This window comes from Poecilia latipinna, unplaced genomic scaffold (assembly GCF_001443285.1).
Source record: "Poecilia latipinna isolate Pla-1442-1.1 unplaced genomic scaffold, P_latipinna-1.0 Scaffold40, whole genome shotgun sequence".
Taxonomy (NCBI): Eukaryota; Metazoa; Chordata; class Actinopteri; order Cyprinodontiformes; family Poeciliidae; genus Poecilia; species Poecilia latipinna.
This window is the reverse complement of record NW_015112656.1, coordinates 202,677-227,968: the sequence shown is the minus strand read 5'-3', so window position 1 is coordinate 227,968 and position 25,292 is coordinate 202,677. Positions and strand designations below refer to the sequence as shown.

Here is a 25,292-nt window from a genome sequence, read left to right as displayed (position 1 = left end):
CTGTTAATGGATCTAGAAAAAAGAATTCAACCTATAACCCTTCTGTCACTATCAAGTCTTTTTATATCTGTGCTTCAATGCATCTCTAGAAAACATCAAATAGTGGTGCAGCACTAACAACTTCTGGATAATTTAAAATGAATGTAAAAACTATCCCATACTAAGCCGTTTGAGACAAACAGCCGATGAAACATAACAGATCATATTTTATTGATGTGTTTTAGGCTGTAAAAGCTAAAACAAAAAAGAGTGGTCAACAACCCATGCAAAAAGGATGTTTTTTCCTTTGTTTTTATAAAATATGTAGCTGGTGATCATTACAGACTGGCAGGCCAATGTTTTTATGCAGGATATTCTGCTTGACTCATGCAACACAGACTGTTTGCTCTAGAGGTTGTAATGGGTTGGCCATTACTGTTGTGCCCAGATCAAATAGATAACTGATGTTTTAATCTGCATTTTGTGTCCAGATACAGAGAGAGCATGTTCACAATTAAAAGCTGACCGGAGCTGATTGATGGATTTGATGAGACTAAAAACCACCTGAAAGGCAAAAAAAATATTTCTGCAACTATCACAACACTGTATGAGTCAGGCAGCCATGTGGCTTTAAGATCCATGTTCAGGGAGGAGCTGAAAGTTTCCAAGTCTGAATTTGCCCCTCAGGGGTTCCTGATGATTTTGTAAAGTGCTTCAAGATAATGTTTATAGTGAAATGGAGCTATAGAAATAAACTGTATTGAAGTGGATCAATTCTGACTTGCAAGTATAAACAGAATGTCCCAGTCTCCCTGGTATCGCTTGGCAGTCAAGCTCCAGGAAAACTTTACCGTTTTAGGACATAAACATTTCAATACTTAAAGCAGGAAGAACAGTTGCCATTCATGTGCAAATGTGATGACCAAAAAGGAGAAACTTACCTGCAGTACAAAAGCTCCACAGTCGCTGTCATTGTTCTGACGACCCACATTCTGTAAAATACAAAATACATTAACTTTAGCCAATCACATCCCATCGCAGCCAAACACGGCGTGTTGCCACAGCTCCTCACTAACACTGAAACATCTCTCTCCTTCTGTCCCTGCTGGGGCGTTCTGCTGTCAGACAACTAGCAGTTTTCTATATTTGAGGCCAGACCTTTCCTCAGCTCTGCTTCAGAAGTGACTCTAAACAACATATCAAAATCAATATCTGTCTATTTTCCATGCGTCTTCACGTGGTCGCTCACACAGAGGCAGTTCTGCTGGAGTTCTCTACAACGTTACCACATGCATGATCGGTATGAGGGACGGCTGCAAAAGCTACCAATGCCATGCAACGTATGCTAGCATGCACTGATGCTACCAGCTCAGTCAGGAGGAGGGACTGCTGCAGTCAGGGACTCCATTTTAATCAGCTGGCTGGTACAAAGTTTCCTCACACAGAAAACTTTGTACCAGTTTGAATATTGAACAGCATCAGTTTTTTTTAAAGGCAGGGTTTCCTCCAGAAAACTTTCCAAGCCTGGTGGTCGGGGCACCGAGGTGGTTCACTGAACATGTTTTTGTATTAAAAGATGTTCAGTTAACAAGAAATGTAAAATATTACTGGGTAATTATGTTACTGGAAGACATTGTCAACAAAACTTAAACCCATAACTATTGAGTCTTAAAAACAAAACAAAAAAATACAATTAAAATAAATATCAATTATTTGCACTTCTGTTAAATTCAAAGTAAGTCATCAGGTAGTGGATCTAAAAAACACGATGTAATGCTGATCACATTTAGAACTGGCCCATGGCATAAATGAACTAAGCAGCTGCTTAAGGCCCCTCAGGGGCCCCATAAATGCTGACATTTTAGACCACAGACATAGAAAGTTAACATTTATTTATTGAGAATATCAATCTAGTTAAATTTGATTTAACTGGAGATAAATTAAATAAAATGTTTTAAATTGTTGACTATTTAAATTTAGGATTTTCAGGAGCTGGCGAGTTTACTTTGTAAAAGTTCAAAGAACAGTTTTCATAGGTGGTGTGATTGGTGTGCGATCCCAGCTTCATGCTTTCAACTATAAACCATGGCAGTAAGTCAAAAGAGAATGAAAACAAAAAGAAGCATTTACCATTTTAAAAAAGCCTTTCCAGTCTGTCAAAAAGTCTCGCTGGTCTTTTTTTATGGCCTCAGCTTGAAGATACTTGAAAATATGCTGGAATAAAAACAAAGAGACATGAAGGAAAGGACAACAAAGTTAGGTATGAAAACAAAAAACAGTTTACGTAACAGTTAACCTGTAGTGTTTTGTTTACTATGGCAATAAGTGACAACGGTTCTATGGGCTTTTACAATGGGAGCTACATACTGAACAGCACCAGGTCAGGATGTTGGCTTGCAGTTAAAACAGCAGGCAGATCATTTTCTGTGTCCTAAAGTGGTTCTGTAGATCTGGTTGTTGGGGGGCTTTTCCTACCTTTGGACAGCGCCTGTTGAGGGTCCGCTGAGAATCAAAGTAGGTGATGGTACGCCGTGGAATGTCAACACTGACCAGCGACCAGTGAACCTCCAGGTGGATGGGAATCAACAGCAGATCTTTCTGGAAGATGTCCACCTGACAAAAGAGGAAGGAACATATTGGCACCAGGAGAACCCTCACAATCAAAGAAAATGACAAAACTGACCTCTGATCCCTGACTTTACCAGACCTAATCAGCAGTAATCTGAACCCAACATAACCCATCTGCCTCTGTCTTAACCTTCTACCCATTCTATCATTTTCACATCCACAATAAAAACTGTTGACAAATCCTGAAATGGTAACAGTCATTCCAAGGAGGGACAGTGTCCACTTACATTTTTTGTCCACCGTTTAACTCCTTCATATCCTTTTGTCCTCAGCTTGTCATAAAAGAAGCTGTTGAAAAAGTGGACCTGAAGATAAAAAAACTTTAAGGTCATAATCCACTCCTGTCCACTTGATTTTCTACTATGAACATATTCTACATAGTGCGTCTAAATGTTTATGAGTCTCTAATCAGAAATAAATTTAGCGAAAACCGTAACATTTTCTCTTACATTATTGCAGCGACAAGGTAGTTTACATGTAATGATTGATTTATATACATATGTAGCACTTAACATCCAATTAAGATGACCAAAGAACTTTACAGTAAAAACATAAGAAAACAAAAAATGACAATAATATAAGAGAAAATGCCACAACACTATAAGATATTAAGAGCCTGTCCAAAGAAATGAAACATGATCTTAGTGCAACTTGAGATGACGGGACCAGAACAATGAACTCAATGAGCATGTTTGCTCTCACTGTGATTCCATTAACATTTTGTAGGGATGAGTGATCCATCAGCAACTACATTGGTATCGATCTGATAAAAAAACAAAAAAAAAACATGGTCGATTCAAACAACGGATATTTATTTCAAACTTGTTGCCATTTATTTCTGGGTTGTAGGAAAGGAGGTTGTTGATTTAACAGTGATGCAGCACAGGATTGTGGGAGTTTAACTGAAGCAGAGAAGGTGTGGAGGAGAAAGCACAATGCTTTTCCCTCCTCCCCCCAAAGCATTGAAAGGGTGGGAAAATATAATATTGGTAAATATTAGTTATTGGCCATAACAGCAATGTTTATAACTCAGGTACTGACAAACTGTCATATGGGTGCATCTCTAACATTTCATGAAGAAGTGCAACATTTCTTTGCACACACAGGTTGTTCATTCCTCACTCAGACAGGAGCATTTATCTCCAAATCATGATAGGCCAGGAATCCATGAAGAACTCAGAATTCTCAACTGGTTCCCCAGTTAAACAAATAAGAAAAAAAAAAAAAAAAAAAAAAAAAAACGGCTCACCACAAGATTCAGACCGACTGGTTATTTCTTGACTGAGGAGCCCTATACACTGGGCCTAATTGGTCACCTAACTCACTACCAGCAGCTTTGCTGGTTACCATTAAAGAACAGAATCCAAACAGATCCCTGTCTGAGGCATGACGTAGAGGAAGAAGTGAAGGCGCTCTGTGTTCACTTACCTTATCTGGAACAGAATCCATGACAAGGTCACCGTACATGTTCATAATCTACAGAAAGCACATCATGTAACCCATGAGATGAATCCATAAAAATCAAATGGAGAAACATAAACATTCATATCAAAGATGAAAAGACACTCCATAGATACAAACGTTAGTGAAAAATTTTATAAGTGAATATGGCAGACTCGTTTTTACTCAACACAGGCAACACACGTGTGCTTCCTTCCTAAACACCACTGAAGTGTCTGAACGAAACAAATGAGCCTGTGGTTTCACTGCAGACACCTTTAACCATGTCTGTTACTGTGTTGTGTAATATGCAGTAGTGCTGTACCTGGTCATTGAGCCAGTTCTGACCATACAAAGTGCCCAGGTCATCCATGGTCAAAACGTGGCGTTTATAGTTGACTCTGAATGTTTTAGCCACGGCCGATCCGGATGAACGCTGGAAGGTCTGAATGAGATGCTGGACCGTCGCTTTCCTTTTAAACAGCCACATGATATGGAAATCAGTGTCATTCAATAAAAATAAAGCAGGAGGCTCACAAAGATACTTTTAAAAAGTGTATGCTGTTTTTAGCTTAGTATTCAACTTCAGTCAGTTTATCAGATCAGCTTCCACTTTGCACAGCCATTTACAGTTTTTGTGTAGATGGGATGTTCATCACACACACACACACACACACACACACACACACACACACACACACAGGAGGTTAGCAGCATCTCTGACCTGTGTGGCTGTGAGAAGCTCTCATGGAAAACATCCTGAAGTTTTCCCACGACATCATCGACATGGATGGGAATCAAACTGCCATACTGCTGCAGAGACTCTTCAAGAACGCCTAGCCGAGACGAAGCAACAATCACTCAGCTCGCATAGACTGCCTTCCATTTTACTCCATCCAGGCAGGTCATCCAATCAAAAGCCCAGGACTGACTGTTGATGTATTTTCAGCAGCAATCACAGAAAACAGGACCAACATCTGTTCTTTTGTTCAAAGATCATCCTATTAGCAGCTGAACTCGCATTAAATTTAAAGGTGACTTATTTTGCCTCCCTTGAACAGGTGGGCCATACAAAACACATTCATTACATGTTTTGCACAAAACCATTCTTGGATGACGAAGTTTTAGTCTTCTCAGTTGGGCCTATTTGGAGCTTGTCTCAGAATGAGTTGTCCAGTGTCTTGTTGCTTAAATCCAAATGAGTTGCTGCTGGCCACGCCCCCAAATTCATGTTTACACATTTGCAGTCATTCAAAGAGAATGGCTGCAAGCAGATGCACAGTTATACAGCCGTACATTTTTGACCTCAAGTCAGATCCAAAACCAGAAGAAGTAAAATGTCCTACACAGCCAACAAGAATGAAGCAGCAGTTTGCAAATGGTAAGCAAACAACAAAACTTATCTTTTCCAGCAGCTGCTGTACCACTGTAAAACGAGCTGACAAAACATGCAGAATAGGGCTGCTAGGTGATGGCTGGGCTCGGCTGAGGTTGCTACGTAATGGAGCAGTGCCCATCAGTCGGGAGGTTTTTCAAAGAGCTCGTTTGCCAGACACCAAAAAACATGAACTTATTGCTAAAAAACGTCTGGGCGTTTATTTTAAGCTCTTGGGTTTTTAGGAGTTGAGACCAAAATCCAAGTATAAAAATATGCAAAAGCTGAAATTTGCACTACAGGTCCCATTTAAATGGTTACAAAACATTTACATGGTGATATTTCAACAGGAGAATTCAGCTGCCCTCCATACCGGTTATATATTTTGTGTGTTCTTCACTTAGAGCCACTTCCATCGGTCTCACTCCCACTTCCCGTCTCAGTTTCTCATCTTGCTTGTCTGAAGGGCCGTTTAACTGCAGATCTGTCAGAGAAAAGGAAACATTTAACACACTATTTCACTTCAAAATGGAATATGAAAACAAGCATACAGGTTTAACAAAACGTATTAAGTCATAGCTTCTCAATTCCAGTCATCAGCCCCCCCTGCTCTGCATGTTTTAGATGTACCTCGAGTCCAGAGGTGCTGATTCAAATGATTGCATGACCTGCTGCAGAAGCCTGTTAATCACCACATATTCAATCCAGGTGTGTGGCAGAAGGGAAACACCTAAAACAGGGGTGTCAAACTCCAGGCCGCAAGGGCCACTGTCCTGCAGTTTAAGATGTGCCACAGGTACAAAACACTGGAATGAAATGGCTTAATTTCCTCCTCCTTGTGTAGATCAGTTCTCCAGAGTCCTGCTAATGACCTAATTATTCTATTCAGGTGTGGTGCAGCAGAGGCACATCTAAAAGTTGCAGGGCAGTGGCTCCAGGACTGGAGTTTGACACCTGTGACCTAAAACATGCAGGGCAGTGGGGTGTGAAGACCGGAATTGAGAAACGCTGTATTAAGTATTAGGGATGCATGACATATCGGTATTAATATCAGTATTGGCCGATATTAGCTATTTTTTAAACATATTAGTATCAGTCCAGTAAATAAAACTAAACCAATATTAATAATCGGCATTTCCATCTTATTGCCGTTTGTTTTTACAGGGGGCCGGGGGAGTTGGCTATATGATACTTGTTTGGTCATGTGACAGTGTGTAATGGTAATTATTTGTTATTAGCCATAACAGCAATATTAATATTGGCCCAAATCGGTATATAGAAAGTAGTGCACAAAGGAGCCTTATAGGAGCTGCTTCCTCCCAGCAGCTGTTAGACTGTGGAAGGGTCAGAGCTCTGAACATGGCTGGCGTGTGGATAATAACTTGTACTGTTCTTTACTCATTTTTTTATAACAGCTCTGCTGTTATTGCACGTGTTTTTCTGCATTGCTGTGCTGTATTTCAAACAATCTGATGTCTTTGGATGTTCACTACACATCCACATTATGTACATTTAAAAATGTAATCCTCTTCAGTTGCACATCTCTTGGATAGCGAGTATGATATTCCTACTCTAAAACCTACCTAGTATGTTGTACGGTACATTATTATTACAATTATTATTATTGTTAATCTCGTTTTTTATCTGTTTTTAACACTTGGAACTTTGCACACTTTTGTGTCAACCTATATGCCTGATGCTGCCGTTACATCTGAATTTCTCCTTCCTGCTTCCCAGAGAAACGCTGATCCTACAGCTGCCTGTCCCTTTATTGAACCGAGTCGTTCAACCCTGTCCCACAGAGAGAGAACGGATCGTATTAGATTTGAAGCTGTCCTGTGTGTGTCTGTGTGTGTGCACTGATTTCTGTGTAGCAGTTTTACTAGTGACAGAAACATGAGATAAATTCTGCATTTGAACATGTGTACCTGTTAACTGCTCCTCTTGGCTGTCATCCCCTTCATCTTTGTGATAAGGTCTTTTTGTCCTCTTTTGCCTGCTGTACGAACTGTACTTTTGCCCTCTTCGACCCCACTGGGGCCCCCCCGTGGTGATCCAGCGGGCCCTCTGCCGCCAGCTCTTCCAGTGCTGGGCCAGCTGGAACCCCAGGACCTTGTGGGAGCGTATGCGCCACAAGCGTCTGAGCCTCTTCTGGGCCCGGTAGATGTTGAGCCGGGATCCAAAAAAGCCATGGACTTCAGTCTGGGAGACAATGTTCTCTACACACGGCTCACCGAGTTGTTCTGCCCCATGTTGTGGTCCATGAGCCTGGGGCTGTGGTAGTCGGCTGTATGGGATGGACTGACAGGGAAAGTCTGGGACTTCCCACTCCTCCTTTTCCTGCTCCTCACTCTCTTCCACCTCATCCCCATCTTCCTCCTCTCCATTGTTCTCCCAGCCTTTGCCCTCCAGCTCCTCTACATCATCTTCATACAGATTGTTGACTTCTTCCTCATCACCAACAGCTTCAATCTCATCTGGCCCGTCCTCTTCCTCGTCTTCTACATACTCTCCTGTCCACAGTTTGTCTTTCTGGCCCAGTCTGAGGTGCATGGGGCTGGATACACTGTGACCTGACACGGGTACAATGAGGTGGTCTCCAGGAATCCCCCCTAAATAAAACACAAGAAAAATAAAATAAGTCAAAACATTCAGCTTTCCATCGAGAAACAAAAAAAAAATCTTAAAGCTGATTTTACATGAACAAAAGCAGATCAACCAGCATTTTCCAGTCTGGTTTTAATGGTCAGAGATCAGTCACTGCTGCTACAGCTGACAACTGGTCTTAATGATGTGCTGCTTTACCTGGAAATCTTTCAGAACTAAATGGACTCAGTGAATCACACCATATGTTTAGACAAACTCAGGATTACCGACTTTGGTCCAGAGGATCTGACCTGATAAAAACTATTTAACACAGAGAATCCTCTGTGTCCAAGCAGAGGGCTAAAAATCGGACTTTCCAGAAATGGAGAAAGTTTTGTCCCTGAGCTTCCATTTGGAAGTAATGGTCTACATAATTTGAGCAAAACTGCATCTGTGCACAGGTGATACAATCCACACACCTGCTCATTCTGCAGCACAGGTGAGAACACAACTTTGACATTTTTAAATTGGATTTAGAGCACCCAATAAACAAAGGCTATGATTTTATCTAAGACAGGCTTGAAAAACTTTGACAATTTTTACACTTGATGACATGATTTAAAGGGTGTCCTTCTGGTGACATGGATTGATGGAAAACTTGTTCAACTCAACATGAAAACTGTTTGTTATTTTAAAATAAACGGTTATTGGACATCATTAAGCATCAGTAGACAACAACATTGGTAAGGTTTTATTAAACTACCAGGATACCTCAGTAAGATACTTTCACCTCGTCTTTGACTAATTCTAGCAAAACAGCATTTTCCTTCTGTGCACCACAGACAGTTCTTAAATATCAACTTTGTTGTCTTTTTTTCTACCAAAACTACATTTATTTCCACAAAAAAACTTAATATCTCAATAACTTATTTTTGAGAATGTCTGCTTATTAAGAGCAAAGTTAAACTGAAGTTAAATTTCTTGACTGTGCACTCAAACTGAGCCAATAAACCTGATTCTGATAAAAAAAAAAACACACACACACACACACACATCCAATAATAATTTTTAAAATATCATTCAAACGGATCCCTGTGTTGTTGTAAAGATGTGTTGTGTATTATTTATGCGTTTTACACAGTGCTGCATTGTGAGGGTGCAATCTTGGCCTGGGAGATTCCTGCTCTCAATGGGACTTCTGGGTTAAATAAAGATAGAATAACACAACTGTGAAACATGCACAATAACAGAAAACGTGAAAACAATATGGCACAAGTTAGGAGGTTGTATAGAGCTTCTGGTAGTGACATCCAGGATTATCTAAAGTGCCCACCTCCTGCAGTGCTGTCCTGCCCCACAGCAGTCAGCCCCAGGTCCCCCTGCCAGCGGTTCTGGGCCAGGCTACCGCCATTGTCTCGCATTGTCCACGGACAGCCCACAACCTGCGCCAGCTCGTCACCTGCAAGCAGCAAACACACGCTGCATTAGTACTGGAAGCAGAAATGACCGTTAGTGTAAGCATGTGCAATCTGTCTGTTCAAATTTATGAAGTTGCTGTGGTTAAAAAAATTCTCTGACATCTAAATAGGAAAAATGATGTAAAGACAGATTATCATAATTCCTCACAGAATTTCAACAATAGGACACTTGTTGCTGAGATTCTGGTCTGACCAAACCAGGACAAATAAATGAAATAGTTAATGCTAACTTAACCATGAAAAGGTCTGATGGTTAACATTTAGCTGCAATTATTACTGTAAAAGCATTTTGAACACATTTTTGTTTCAAGACAACTTTTTTTTTCTCACTGTCTTCAAAAGTGAACATTTCATAACTGACAGAAAGCCATTTGTCACCTATCGCTGAATAAACGGACTGATACAAGTCAGCTAACTAATATTTAAAATTGATATTAAAACAGGTCGATCTTTCATCAAAACTTGTTAGTTACATATTTCATGATGAACTCCGCAAAAACAACTGACTATGGGTCATCCTTGTACCGTAAAATAAGAAACAAACTGCTCCAAAACGCTGGTGCCTCTCAATTTTTTTCATTTACATTCATGATCAAACAATGAATGTTTTTTCATTGCTCTTGAAGAAAAAATCGCTGATCTTCGCTAGCATATCTAATATTGCTTAACTATATCTAAAAAGGTTGGGTTGCATAACTTTATTATTTGCAGCTGCACGCCACATGCACATAAATGCAGGTTTGAATCTTGGTTGATTCTTCATGGTGATGAAGAACCAGCAGTGATGAGCAGAATGTGTAAACACTAATTACCATGTGGACCTCTTCCAGACGTGGAATGTTACCTGCACAGCGGTTCGTACAGGTTTTAGTCGCTGGATAAAGTGAGCACCAAAACTCAGATTTAAAACACTTAGAGAGCCCTTTATCGGTGAAACGGCGGCGTGTTTAAACGGCTAAACACCAAGAACTCATTCAACAGTCCACCTCAATGCTACGCTGAGCGCGCACAGAGCTAGCAACGATAGCTTCAAAACGTAAGATAAAATCCCACAACTTTGTCTGAAAAAGCTGTTTTTATCCGGGAACATAATTCGTCGACGTTATTTACATCACAAGGAGAATACAACATGAACGTAATTCAATACCAATAGTCCATTGATAATTTATTATATACCCGTGCAAACGTGTTAGCTGTTAGCAACGTTATCTTAAGCTAGCTAAGCATTTAGCATGCTCCAAGAATTGTATGAAAAAGCCAGCGGGTGCATGCCTCAACCAGCTGGATACAGCGATAATGTTCTTACCCTTCAGTCTTAGACTTTCTGACTGAATACTGGACGTATTTCCTTTTAATATTTTAAAGCACAAACACAAACTTTAGCTGCTCTTTAGCCTCATTCAATTAAAACAGTGTAGCCCAGCCACAATTCGGCTCCTTCTTCTTCGTGTCCTTCCTTTTTTCCGTAAAGAGTTGCAACTCCCATAATTTCACATTAGCGCCACCTAGTTGTAAATAGCGAGCCAGAAAACATTACTCTCTATTGATTGGGCGTCTGGGTATTCTGAAGAAGTCTCTCTTGGAAGGTTCGCCCTGAAATTTTTTCTTCGCTTTCGATAGCAGGACGATGAAGGATTTTAGTTTAGCAGTTCCTAAGCATATCACATTTAACTGTGTATCTGTTCTATATCTCTTTACATGCTCTTATAAACTAAGTAAAGCGGATTTTATGCTGCCTCCGAATCGGTTGAATGATATGCTAAGATTAAAAGGAAATCCTAATGAAAAAATCTGAAGTACTTTAGAAAAATGAAAAAGTACAGTGTAGTATTTTTACTATACTACTTTTTACTTTGACTTGAGTAATTTTATTGTGAAGTATTGCTACTCTACTTGAGTACATTTTTTTTAATTCTCTACCCAATGAATTAAAAACAAATATGTTTTAACCAAAACTTCACCAGACAAAGACACAAATCTGAATTTTTTTGTTAAAGTTTCAAAAGTTTTATATTGAAAGAAAGTTATTTGGAAAAACTTTATTTTGCTTTATTTTGTTATTTTTTACTTATATGAATTATTGGCATTTTGGTCCTTAAAATGCCAAAATTTCCACTTAACTTTACATTTTGGTCCATCTAATAATGGACCAAAATGTCCATTATACAGTACTTGTATGGTACAATCAGTACTTGTTATGGTACTGATTGTACCATGACAAGTACACTTGTTATGGGAACATTCCTGGTCATTATTAAAAAACAAAGAAAATAACCACCCGATTTACAATAATATTTATGTGGTGAATTTATAGAGGTAGATATTGTTAATCTAAAAGCTTTCAGATTAAAAATAAACAAATTTAAACTATTTGTTTTCTGAACATGATATAAAACAAAGAAACTTTTTTTCCCCTCCCCATTAAATCATACTGAATTTTTCCTGTTTTAGGTCAGTTAACAAAATTATTTCTACTTCCCAGAAACAAACATCCAAATAAGAAATAGTTTTTCAGAATTCTCTATTAATTTCTTCATATTCAGAACCAAGACTTTTTTGATTGGAGAGAATCATGCATGATCCAAAGTCATGTTTGCTGATTTTATTGTTGTTTTTATTATTTGAAATTCTATTAGTTTATACTTAGATTGGTTGGATATAAACCAGAGTGTAGCTGATGAAACCATTTCAGGGATCGACAGAACAAAAATGTGTTGATGTGTGTGTGTCTGCTCATACAGTTAGATTCCTGGTGGTGGCAGTAGAGACCATTCAAATGTTCCTTTCTATAATACAGAGAGTTATATTGTAGATGTCTGTTATATACCGTGACGGGATGACAGTAGTTTGATTGTTCAGTCCTGGGCTTTGTGGTTATTGAGGAGACTCATGACCTTGTTTTCCTTAGCATTTTGAAGGGAGAACTGCTGGGATGTTGGAGTCACTTCTATTTCCTGTCCAGTCTTTTGGTCTATCTTTAAAGTGAGAACTGTGTCCATATCCTCAACACAGCGTTGTGTCCCAGGGCCGCCCTTTGTCTCTGCTCTTCTTTGTTGTGTTCAAAGACAAGGTTTGAGTATGAAGTGGTGGGCAGCAGCATCTGCTTTGAGGGATCAACTTCCCAATTTGGCTTTTTCAGAAGATGTGTTTCTGTTGGTGTTTTCAATGCATGCATGGAGCAGTTTGCAGCTGAGTGCAAAGGAGAGTCTGTTCCTCTATGGTCATGGGATGTGGAGTGAGAGAATGTGCTGCAGGGGGCTGGCCCGGCTTCAAGATGCCTTCAAGATCAGATGAAGAACGTCTTCTTCCAGGTGGAGTTCAGAGTAGAGCTTCTCTGTTCCGAGAAGTCAGTTGGCTACACCGTCTTTACATTTACAATTTTTGCTGCCACCAACACTGTTCTTTCTTTATGTGGTTCATAGAAAGTACTCCTAGCCCAGTGCCTCTGTCTGTCAGTATCTCTTTCCTGACTTGTAAGTTGGTAGGTAGATACCGTTGCTGCTCTTCATGAACCAGGTTCTGCTGGAGGTCATACTGGTTAATGGGAGTTGTTCCTCTCCACTGTCACACTATCCTTGCTCAGAATGAAGAAGTGCATCAACGTTGGCTTAGGCAGCCTCTTTATTGACATTCTATCAGACTACTGCTGTGTGAACTGAATTATATTAGATAATCATTAGATTAACATACATATTTAATCATGTATGAATTATTGATGATTAAGCATATCTCAAAAATATCCACTCCAATGTACAAAAACCAAAATAAATGACTTTAACTTCCAGTTTGAACATGGTGTGTCTCACCATGTGCAAAATAGCACATGTGAAACGTACGAATTAAACTTTTTAGAAGGAAAAATCAAATTCACAACACACATGGTGAAATACACCATTTGCTATTTTGCAAGCAGCATTTGTCCCAAATATGAACAACAGCAATTTAATGAGTGTGATTTTTTTGCTTTTTACTAATTAGCAAAATAAAGTATAAATATAATGCTTTGTTTTTTTTTTTTATAAGTATGACTGATTTATAGGGAGCTGTGAAATTGCATAGCAAAAATAAACAAATAGATAAATAGTACTGACATATTTTAAAATGTGTCACCATATCTAGAGCACCCTCATCAGCCAAGCCAGCCCCGATCAATTCAAAACACCCACTAATATAATAACCTATAAAAGCAGGTTATATAATATATGAAAGCTGTTGCCGTACTTTGAAGAAACACCGGAGTAAGCAGAACTTTACATGCTTACTCTTCTAACTACTATAATGTCCAAATGAAATCTAGCTCTTAAATGAATGTTTGAATGTGAATTTGGTGAGATGGTTTGGAGTGCCCCAGACACTTTAACCCTTCTTTTTCTCCAGGGGCCCCAATATAACTACCGCAAAACATGTTAACTCTCCCTGCTTTTTAATCTCGCACTTAGACTAGGTGGCCCTTCTTCACTTTTTTGTGGTGAAGGTACCCTTTGCCCATCCCCCAGCGGTCCAACACACATATACCGTCTTGTTACCCACTCCACCCCCTGTTGGGTGCTGGATCGTAGAGTGGGGTGGGTGGATTATGTGAGTGTGAGACTCGCAAAAGGCCTGCCATGGTCTTTCTCTGTGTGACGGATGGCTAGGAGGTTGAACAGGCCTGTTTTGCATGAAAAGAGAAGGCAGCAGGGGGAAGAATAGAGGTTTATTGAATGAGGCCTGTCACCCAAAACCACCCTTGTGCTCCAAACCCTTACACCAACCCTTCATCCATTCCTTCATCATTTCAGCCCTCCTCCTCCCTTGTTCTCCCTCCACATTGCCTACCCATTCTCCTTTATTTGGGGGTTTCGTTGGACCATATTCACTAGCCCTTTCTCACCCTTGAATCTACTCCCCACCCCCATTTTGCTGCCATCCTTACTTCTCCTTATTTTATCCTACTTAATTTCTGTTCATTCAGATTTCCCCTTCTTTCCATCAAGCTGTTTTCACCTTTCGCAAGGTTCCAAAGCATTTGAATCCTCTCATTATCTTGCGGGTATGCTGAATAGGGATCCATTATGATAATCCGATAGTCAGAGTTCTTTAACACTAAAAGAAGGCAAGTGACTTGATGCTGTCATGAAGAGAAAATCTACACTTTGAGTCAACGGGAGATATTATGGCATCATTAAAAAGTTGAAGATCTCTACCTGACTTTTAGCCACCAGTGAGCAGGAAACTGTTAAAATAGACTGACAGAGTCTGTATAAAGCCTAATAATTGTTAGTACTATAAACATTTATGTCTAAAATGTAAAAAAAAAAAAAAAAAAAAAGTATCTCAGACAATAGCAGCAGCATACATTCTCAGCTCTATGGTGTTTATTGATTTCATCTTAAATTGCAGGTGGCTGCCATTTTAACTAGTTCATCTTCAGGACCTTCTGGGACTATTTGGTATTTCCACCACAGGAACACTGTTGTCAAAGTCTAAACTTTTTAAAAGCATTGTTATGATTTCATCTTCCATTTATCACACCGAGTCAAAGAAAAAACCCCTTCTAAAATAAACAGAGGCTCCAGATCCTTAAGAAGTGGGCCGTCTCTTATTGTGCTCATTTGGTTTTCAGTCACTGTCTCTATGAAGGTCCAAGGATCAGAATCCCACAAGGTGCATGTAACAAAATCCTTTGCTTTAATCACCTTGAATGGTGCTCCAGAATAGGCCTGTCACCATAACAAATTTTGCTGGACGATAATTGTTCCGGAAGTTATTGCGATAAACAATAATATTGCTGAGAACATTTTTAAGTAATATAATGGCAATGGCAAAATAATAATGCAAAAGCACATTGTAAAAGATCGGTAAACTTTAAATTATAATGAATATTTAACACTGGAACTGGAAGACAATATCCAAAATAAATGAACAAAACAAAAAATAAAATGAATTTTGAAGTCTTTGTAAACAAAATTGTCCTTCAGAGTTGAGACCAAAGCACAAAACTAAAGACTTTTGTCACCCAGTTTTTGGTAGAAAGAGAGAAAAAAAGATAGACAATGAATCATTTGTTTAAATTCATTATTCAATAAATTTATTTATTGGTTATTGTGACAGGCCTACTTAAGAACAAAGAAAAAATTTGTGCAGCTTGTGCTTAATTCATTATTTTCCAAAGAGATTTGAGTGGGGGTATTCTTAGACTTAAATCTTTGTTTATTCATGTCTAAATTCATTTCTGTCTCATGCATGTCTTGCAAATCATTTTATATTTTAGGTTCAGAGGTGAGTAGAGAATTTTGGAGTAGAGAATCCAAACATTGTACTTAAGTCAGAGCAGCATTTCAACATTTCAATTTCAATTTCACTCAAGAAAAAGGAAAAAACTCTAATGACTGGAAGAAAACAATGTCAAGCATGGTTGCAACTGATTTGGATTCAGTTCTGATTTTTCACACGTGATACCTAACAGTTAATACACACATATTCAGAAATGTAATACAGTCCTTGTTACCTATGTGTACTCTACACATTTAAATGAATGTCTCCGTTGTGAAAGAGGCCACAACCTATACTGCTCTAGTAGTAAGAGCAGTGATTCTTATAATACAGATTCCAAACCAGGCCTGGACTAAAAGTCCAGTAAATGTAGATCTACTCTATGCTTCATCTTTAACACACTCTAAGCTAAATCTCAGTCAAATTGCAATAAACTATTGTAACCAAAATAATTAGAAATAACAACAATGTGCTTAATTTATAAAGATTTATTTATTTATTTAAGCTGTGATTGCACACAAATAAATGGAGCAGAAAAAAACAGTGAATATGTCAGTGAGTCATAATAATAAGTCCTAGTCAATTAAAACAGTTCATTGACTGGGTCAGGAGATGTTGTTAGCCTAGCAGCTCAGCAAATATCTCACTGAGAAAAACTGTAACAAGACAAGTTGATTTGTATAGAACATTTCAGCAACAAGGCAATTCAAAGGGCCAAACATGAAAAAAAAATACACAAAACATCAGATAAGGAAAGTAATAAGAAGTTAGAATACAGTCTAAAATTAAGCTAGGTTTTAATTATTAAATGGAGGAGGTTCTAAGCAAATAGGTTTTAAGCCTTGATTTAAAGAACTTCTGTGTTTAAGTTGTTCTGTTTGGTTTAGAGACGGTGGCAGTGAGAAGCAGACAGGAGGCAGAGCTGGAGGGAGCAGAGATGAAGATGCTCAGGTTCTCTTTGTTAGCAACCTGATGGATCAGATCAGGAATGAATACATCAGAGGAACAGCTCATGTCAGGTGTGTTGAAAATAAAGTCAGAGAAGCCAGACTGAGATGATTTGGACGTGGAAAGAGGAGAGACAGTGAACACATCAGCAGAAGGATGCTGAGGATGGAACTGCCAGGCAGGAGACCTATAGGAAGACCAAAGAGGATGGAGGGATACAGGATAGGAAGTATGAGAGAAGATTATTATCTTACACACTTAAGATAATAAGTGGTGTCCCCACTAGTTTCTATCTTCAACTGGCAAGATTTGGGGTACAGAGTACAACCCTGGGCTCGAACCCAGGACCTTCTTGCTGCGAGGCAGCAGTGCTACCAGCTGCATCACTGTGCAGGAACATGCAGATATTAAATAAGAGCTCCCCCAGGATGGAACCATTGGGAGCCCCACGTGCAACTTCTGTTTGTTCCAACAAAAGTTACCAGTCTCTGTTCTTTAAGGAAAACTCAAACTAATGAAGTACCCTACCAGAGAGTCTGTCCCAGCTCTGCATTCACTTCAATAACGTACCATGATCAACAGGGTTGAAAGCTTTGCTGAGGTCCAAGAGAACCAGCACTGTGGTTCTTCCACAGTCAGTATTTATGTGGATGTCACTGAACATCTTGACGAGGCCAGTCTCCACAATGTGATGATCATGGAAACATCAAAGTGGTTGGTCATTGTTTAGAAGCTGTTTAACTGTTCAAACACTGCTTTCTCAATAACCTTGCTGATGAATAGAAGTTTGGAGATTGTTACGTAATTTTGGATTAGTGACTTGTTCTTTTTTCAGCTTTGGTTAATAAGCCTGGGGGGAAACGCATGATGAGAGGGACGAGTTAAAGATCCTCAGTAGAGCAACATGTGTGCTTACGAAAGACTTCTTATGGCTGTCTGTGCCAACTGTTTGAAAAAATAAAGTACTTCTAGGAGTATTTACAAGGAAAATGGAAAGGTATATCTGGCTGATCTAGTTTGTTTTGCGGGTGTGACATAGTAACTCACCCAGAGCTCCCGGTCTAACCTGCTGGGAAACAAAACTTAAAGTCACCAGGTTCGCGGCTGCATTTCGGTATTTCTCTGACTCTTAAGTCATCTTCACCACACCTGCCCAACATGTGCCACTTGATGGGACACGAGTTGAAACCAAACGGTCAGAGTCACCAGACCAAGAGGGATGTCACAGATCACTGGCAACCTCACTGGGCCCAGTGGGAACTCTCTGCTGAAAACGGTCTGCTGTGCCATTTGGAGGTCAAGAGAAGTCACTAGAAGTACCTTTTACTGTTTCAACATTTATACATTACCGATTGTAAGTATTGGTTTCAGCAGCTCTATGTGTGAATAAAACACATTTGGAAAGGTTTGTTACTCCTGCTTGAATTTGTACATTTATAGATATTTTACTTACCTAAAATATCTGGGTTTGTAAATAAATTAAGTTATACATTTGTTTGTCTGATTACATAATTTTCACAAATGAAATCAGATGTTATGATCACACTGTTGCTTAAGCAACCTTTTTACTTAAACACCTTTTATTCTTGAACAATTGTTGCATATTTAGATAAGGTAAGGCAGGTAAGGTAATTTTATTTATATAGCACATTTTCAGCAACAAGGCAATTCAAAGTGCTTTGAATTACCTTTATTTCAGTGTAAATCTAATGAAGTGAATTAATTTTACTCTTTCTTAAGTCCAATTTTATGGCTACTCAGGTAGTCCTTCAGAAATATACAATTAATCTTCACTTATTTTAGGTGAAGTGCTATTAAGATATTAGAGTTGTTTTCTGGAAGCCAGTAAATAACTATCTATGATGAAGCCAGTGATGTGGAGTGAGGTCAAAGGTCAGAAAGGCAGCAGCAGACAAGAAGTCATGCTACCAAGTTAGAAAGTCATAATTTGAGACTTGGGGACATTGCTGTTCGCTCACATTTATATATAAGCAATAAATGTAATTTAATTATGTGTTAAAAATTAATGCCATCAATACAAAATCTTTGTATTGTCAAACGTTCAAAATCTCACACCATTTCTCAGAAATTATATCTTAGGAAAAGAGCTAAAAAAGCACAAATAGAGGCATGGAGGAAGGATAGCCTGCAGAATTATAGTCTGCAGAACTTCAGGTAACATTGGAATAACTCTTTTCATACTATTTATATCAATGGTCTTAAACCCCTGTCCTCCAGGGCTGACTGATGTCCAGCAACCTTTAGACGTCTCTCCACTTCAGCTCACCAGGCACCAATGCTAACTCATTAGCTGGCCTGCATACTACAGAGGCAATTTCACTGTTTAGTTCAAGTGTGTAGGACAGGGGTGTCAAACTCCAGTCCTCAAGGGCCACTGTCCTGCAGTTTAAGATGTGCCACAGGTACAAAACACTAGAATGAAATGGCTTAATTACCTCCTTCTTGTGTAGATCAGTTCTCCAGAGTCCTGCTTAATTATTCTATTCAGGTGTGGTGCAGCAGAGGCACATCTAAAAGTTGCAGGGCAGTGGCTCCAGGACTGGAGTTTGACACCTGTGGTGCAGGACTCTGGCCCTTGAGGAAAGCAGTCTGAGACCACTGATCTATATTTATACTTCTAATCTCAGTTATAGTGAAAAGTAGGTAAAACTCAGTACACAAAGTGACCATTGATCATTCAACATTTCACTATCAATATGGTGAAAAATCTGGCAGTTTTTGAGATATAAATAAAACAGCTATGTATTCTACTTGTCTCTGGAACGATTTTGTCCATCACTTGTTTTGATTTCATGGTGTCTTGTTGGACTTAAATGTCCGTTTCTCAGTTTTCTTTAGTACTGTAGGACGTAAAAAAAAAAAAAAAAAAACCTTCAAACTAATTCTTTAGCTTGCTAATTAAATATTTAGTTTGAAACTGATATTTATTAATGAATTAACATGGAAAACGTGATTTTAAAAATGAACCCCCATTTCTTTTTCTTATGACAGACTAAATAACCCAAACTATTGCTGTTATTTTTTGACTGTATATTGGCATCCGATAATATACAGCTACTGTCAAACACCTACCTTTCTTAATGAGAAAATGTAATAAAAGGGATTTGCTTATTAGTTATTGTTATCAGAAAGCAGATTTGAACATGTGAACATAAACTGTAGGCCTGCTTGAGCCTTTGTATTTAATGGGTTTGAAGTACTTGATGGTTAAAGTGGAAAAAGTATAACTTCTAAAGTGGTTTGTTTTAAAGTAATCAAGTAAAGAAAAAAAATCTTGTTTTGAGAATGAACAATGTGGAAAAACATCTTCTGCAAGTTACTCTTAAATATGGGGTCTGTGCCCCCTCCCCATGACACCAGGATCGCCCCGCGGACGGGACGCCTCCTTTCCCCAACTCAGTCATCAACAAGTGTCTCTGCAGCGTCGGAAGCTATTCACATTCAAATGGCCCTCTGGAGCTTTTCGCTTTCCCATTGGTTCCTGCTGATGTGCAGCAGCACAGAGTTGGTCTGTTTGAGCTCCGGGGCAGATGAGTCGCTTCAGTGTGTGATGCTGGGGCCGTTTGACAGCTGCTGGACGTGGAGTTCACACTGCTTCAGTTTAGACAAAACCCACAAACCTGAAGTAGAGAAGTAATGACATCCCCAACAGCATCACACGTAAAGTAGAAAAGGTGGATCTTGCTGAGCTCGTTTTGTTTCCCGGGTGTGACGTGGGTAATTAGCAACTTAATTTAAGTCACCCGGTCTAACCTGCTGGGAAGCAAAAGTTCAAGTTACCGGCTGCATTTCACTCACTCCAAGTCATCTTTAACTCATCTGGCCGACATGTACAGCTTGATGGAACACGAACTGAAACCAAACGGTCAGCCTCAGACTCATCAGACCGGGATGTCACCGATCACCGGCAACCTCACCGGGAGTATGGGGACCAATGGGAACTCTCTCCCGAAAACGGCATGTCCACCTGGAGGCGACCCCATGGATAAAGTCAAGAGGCCCATGAACGCTTTTATGGTGTGGTCAAGAGGACAGAGGCGGAAGATGGCTCAGGAGAACCCCAAGATGCACAACTCCGAGATCAGTAAGCGACTGGGAGCCGAGTGGAAACTTCTGACCGATGCTGAGAAGCGGCCGTTCATCGACGAGGCCAAGAGACTCCGGGCCGTCCACATGAAGGAGTACCCCGACTACAAATACAAACCCCGCCGCAAAACCAAGCCGCTGCTGAAGAAGGACGCTCAGGTGGGCAAGTATCCACTGTCAGCAGGGAACCTACTGACGGCAGCGGCCCAGAACCAAGGCGGCAGTCCCCGGATGGAGGGCTACGGCTGGGCTCCCACCGGGGGCTACACCGGTATGCAGAACGAGGCGCTCAGCTACACGCAGCAGCTGCACCGGTACGACCTGTCCGCTCTCCAGTACCCGCCCGCGATGACGGCGGCGCAGACGTACATGAGCGGAGCCAACTCCTACAGGTGGGTGCTCCTCTGTCCGCCTCTCGCCACAGCAGGCAGGAAAATCATCTACTCAACTCTGAACTAGTCCACAACTTCCACTAACAAAATAAGTCTGCCGCTTTTCACACTTTAATATATTAATATTCTCTGTGCAGGTCAATAAAATAACTTTTATATACATTTCACATAAATAGTGCAGTTAATTTACATGGCGCAAATTGAAAATACATGCCGTCTCTAAGCACTCTATACAGTTAAATCTCATACATCCCAGTGAATACTTATCAAACGGTATATAATTCTTTATTTTAATCATTAAATGTTTTTTTTATTATTGTCATACTATTTCCCAATTGTTTGCTTGTGGTACAAAATTCAGACTGTGGACCTAAATCATTTCAAATTAATTTAAAAAGTTTTTATCTTAAGCAATCCAGCAGATTACATGGAGTGTGTTAATTACTTTATAGTGTGTACTTATTTTTAATTGATGACCTTCCCCAGAAAGTTTGTCAGAATGAACCTGTCAGATTATGCTGCCTGACCACCAGGTTACTGTCCAGCTCGACTTACTGATGGATTTTCAACTCAGTCCTGATTGGTCAACTTTGAACTTATTCTTGCACAGCCTTTGACTTGAGGGCTGTTGAACTGTTTTAGCGTTACACTTCCACATGTCTGCACTTTAATTTTCAGTGCAGATGTGCCTTTCATGATTTGGATATTAAATTCACTTCCATTGTTACAGGACTTTGGCTTGAAAATGGTTTGAATTTGATGTAAAGCACTGGACCATTATTTAACAGATTTAAATGATGGCCCAGTCGGGTTATGATTCAGTCCCTGAGAGAGTTTGGAACATGGAACAGAGTTCTGTCTGTTGCCTACTTGTTATGCTGGAGGCTGTGATTTTGGGCTGGGTCCTGCCTGGAATGTTGATCAAGCGGACTTGATGACGGGCAGGGCTGCTCTGTGTGTGGCCACCCACAGTTTCTTTGAAACTATTGTCCTAAGTGATCGGAAAGCTTTGTCTTCTATTTAAATTTCCTCAAACTATAGACTGTGTGCACTGAGAAACATACGGATCTTAATCCAGCAGTGATTCTCCATTTCAGTTTTTTTTTTTTTTTTTTAAAGCCATTACTGTCTTGTACAAATTTGTTGTTTGGTGTAATATTTGGTTTCTCTATACTCTGAAGTCGCTTTCTAACATCTACAAATTCTGGCGCTCAGCCCAAAGTATGCTACACTAGTTTATTCAAGAGCTCCAGTTCAGACTGGGATTTTCTTGTTTCTCTCTAAAGTTGTGTAGAGATGCTGTTGAGTCTTTTTTGCCTATAGAAGTTGGCTGACAGAGTTTGGCTTTGATGAATAGGGAGATTTTTTAAATTTTTTTTTTTTTTTTTTTTTTTACAATAAGCACATTGGATTTTTTTACGTGGATCAAATTTAGAGAGTGGTTTTAGACATTGACTGATAAACTGTTGAAATTCTTTAGTGGAATCGGCTGGCTGAGGAATGGAAACATGCACTGGCCACAACTGTTAGAAAGTTCTTGAGGTGTAGCATACTGCTGTGATCTACAATCATTTATTAGATGGTCTTTTCCATAAAAGAATACTCATAAGAAACGTGATCCCATGTGTGAGGAATTGGAACACGTTGGATGGTCTACCTCTGAACTGACTGGCTGTTGGCAGATTTTGTGTACACTCTTCCTCCTTTGCTTGGAAATGCATCAATCATCTCCTCATTCTGGCTTCCTATTTTTGCTGTCATCTTCTAAAGACTTCAGTAAGTCTTCTATGATATCACAAATGGGGAAACAGTCATGTGTGCATGATGCTGTTCACTCAAATCTTGTGCAGAATTGTTGAAGACTTGGCAATGGAATGGATGAAGAGGTTTCTAATTGTGAGTAAATCCTGTTTAGACAGACATGAGGAATGAAGGCTTGCAGTTTGTAGGGTGTGTTGAGCTAAAGACGATCCCTGCCTTGCCTTAACACGCAGATGCAAGTCACGATTGATGCGCTATTTTCCTGGCCTATGTGGTGCAATTTCTTGTTCTGAACTGGAATTTTATTTTCAGCTCCTGCACTGTTCTACATGGCAAAAAATGTCAATTAGTGGAAGTGAAGCCACCTTGTTTCCACAGTAAAATGGAAGCTATAGACTCATAAATCGGCAAATAAAGAATTTTAATTTGGTAAAATTGAAACTAGACTTTTTTTTTTTTTTTTTTTAAATTTTTAATTTTTGGGACCCAAGTGGTTCAGAGTTCAGTCTTTATCATTCATCTTGAATGAATTTGTGTTCTTCATAGTTCTGCATTTTGTGGTTGGTACAAAATGCTGCCAAATTACATTAATACTAATATTCAGCCCATAGTGGTGCAGGTGCAAAGCTTCTCAAACTCAATGCTCTAGTTCTGATCTCTGTACCAACAAAAATAAAAGTGTGGGTTTAATTTGTTGCGTTTTCTCTCTCCTGCAGTCCCATGTCATACAGCAGCAGTCCTCAGCAGCTGAGCCCGGTGAACATGCCCATGGTGAAGGCAGAACCGGTGGCCCATTCGCCCTCAACAGGAACGCCGAACCACCACCGAGGGGCTTTGCAGGGGGATCTCAGGGACATGATCAGCATGTACATTCCTGGACCTGGAGGGGATTCCTCCGATCCCGCAACTGCACAGAGGGGCTATACCAGTGTTCAGCAGCACTACCTCAGTGGAACGGTGCCACTTACGCACATTTAGAACAGAAGTGGGAATCCTGGGGTGGTATTGGGAATGAGAAAAGCAGCTGATGCACAGGGACTTGAACAAGAGAATGACGTGAGGAGTCCTACAGGACGGAACTAGACCATTATAGCTGGTGCATGTTTTAACCTCAGTCGTTGGGTTTTGGACCATTTGACGAAACATGCCTTTGAGTCTTAGGTTAATGGTCCGGTTTGTTGACAGATGGGACCAGCACACACTGTCCCTCAACTGCTGTAGTTGCATGCGGGTTCAGGGCTTACCGCTTTAGCACCCTGGTAAAGAGTGCAAGGCTAACCTTTCCCAGCCTCTGTGGTCTTCATGACTCATTGTGGACAATCACTGGTTGACTGCACTTATTACAAAAGGTTTAACATATGCCCTGCAGCCCAGAATTTCTTGCCACAGAGTCATTCTTCAAAAAAAAAAATAAAAGCACAAATGGAGATGAGCTTTGGAGCCTCCTCCTCCCCCACCACCACTCCCTCATTTGATGTCATTAACTGTTACTGGGTCTATGATTATTCAGAGGCAGAAAAAATGCACAACTTTTTAAATCTTTTTAACTTTGTGCACTGGATTTGGCTTTCCGCTTCTTTCTCCTTTTAGATTTTTCCCAGTTGAAATCCTGTGTGCTGACGCAGCTCTTGGACAATCGGCACCAGAACTACAGGAAACGAGAGCATTCAGAGTTCCATCTGCGTTTTGCTCAAAATGTATCTGAAACATGGAGCAGGTCCTTGTTCACATCAAATCAATGGAATCCACTTTTGGATTTGAGATGTTCTATTTTCTGCATTTGAATTTTATTTGTGGTTAGTTTTTTTTTAGAATCATTCTCTGCATGTAAATATCCATTGTTCTGCCAGTGTGTTATCACTTTCCTCTGGGCTGGAGTTAAAACATTTCAGAGAAGTCATATTTCTGTTAGTATAGAATAAAAGGCTGGACAAACCTCTCCTTAAAAAATAAAGATTAATCAGTTACTATATACATATTTTTTTTCCATCATTTTTCTATGAAGTCAATGTTGTTTCTGGCAGAGCAGGAGTCCGATCAGCTTGCACACACAGGATGTCGAATGTGGTTAAAACACTTCTGCTGGAAACCAAGCAGACCCTGGGAATGAATACCAAAAGTGTTTGAAAATCACTCCTGTTACACTAATATCTGAATGTTTACATTACTACCCACATATATAAAAAGGTAACTTTTATACTGAATACTTTGTAGAGTATGTGTAAGTGTATGCAAATGCTGCATTGTAGAGTCAAAGGAAACGCTGTTGTAAATATTGTCCATATTTTTAGGCTCTAATGCAGAGTCTTGGTTGCTTTTTGATTAAAACTCTTTTATGACACA

General features: G+C 39.7%; 2 protein-coding genes across 2 annotated transcripts in view; one reads left to right on the top strand and one right to left on the bottom strand.

Annotated features, from left to right (window-relative positions):
• senp3b (SUMO specific peptidase 3b) overlaps positions 1–10,945 on the bottom strand; it is a 16,330-nt gene extending 5,385 nt beyond the window's left edge. Inside the window, exons 1-11 of the mRNA XM_015046716.1 lie at positions 10,793–10,945; positions 9,342–9,467; positions 7,351–8,034; positions 5,796–5,906; positions 4,772–4,883; positions 4,373–4,520; positions 4,036–4,083; positions 2,835–2,912; positions 2,455–2,592; positions 2,110–2,193; positions 921–971 (exon numbers count right to left, since the gene is read on the bottom strand). Coding sequence (XP_014902202.1) covers positions 921–971; positions 2,110–2,193; positions 2,455–2,592; positions 2,835–2,912; positions 4,036–4,083; positions 4,373–4,520; positions 4,772–4,883; positions 5,796–5,906; positions 7,351–8,034; positions 9,342–9,429 — 1,542 coding nt within the window. The 5' untranslated portion in view covers positions 9,430–9,467; positions 10,793–10,945. The remainder of the gene's footprint in view (positions 1–920; positions 972–2,109; positions 2,194–2,454; positions 2,593–2,834; positions 2,913–4,035; positions 4,084–4,372; positions 4,521–4,771; positions 4,884–5,795; positions 5,907–7,350; positions 8,035–9,341; positions 9,468–10,792) is intronic.
• A 9,172-nt stretch (positions 10,946–20,117) lies between these two features.
• Positions 20,118–25,292, top strand: sox19b (SRY-box transcription factor 19b). The gene is made up of 2 exons (XM_015046689.1): positions 20,118–21,188; positions 23,666–25,292. Exons 1-2 carry the CDS (start codon positions 20,539–20,541, stop codon positions 23,925–23,927), a joined length of 912 nt encoding a protein of 303 aa, XP_014902175.1. The 5' UTR covers positions 20,118–20,538; the 3' UTR covers positions 23,928–25,292.

What these genes read in the sequence shown, in the direction of transcription:
- sox19b (XM_015046689.1), top strand. Translation starts at nt 20,539, where the DNA reads ATGTACAGCTTGATGGAACACGAACTGAAACCAAACGGTCAGCCTCAG. An exon ending in AGCGGAGCCAACTCCTACAG is followed by an intron (nt 21,189 to 23,665) that starts GTGGGTGCTCCT and finishes TCTCTCCTGCAG; the next exon opens with TCCCATGTCATACAGCAGCA.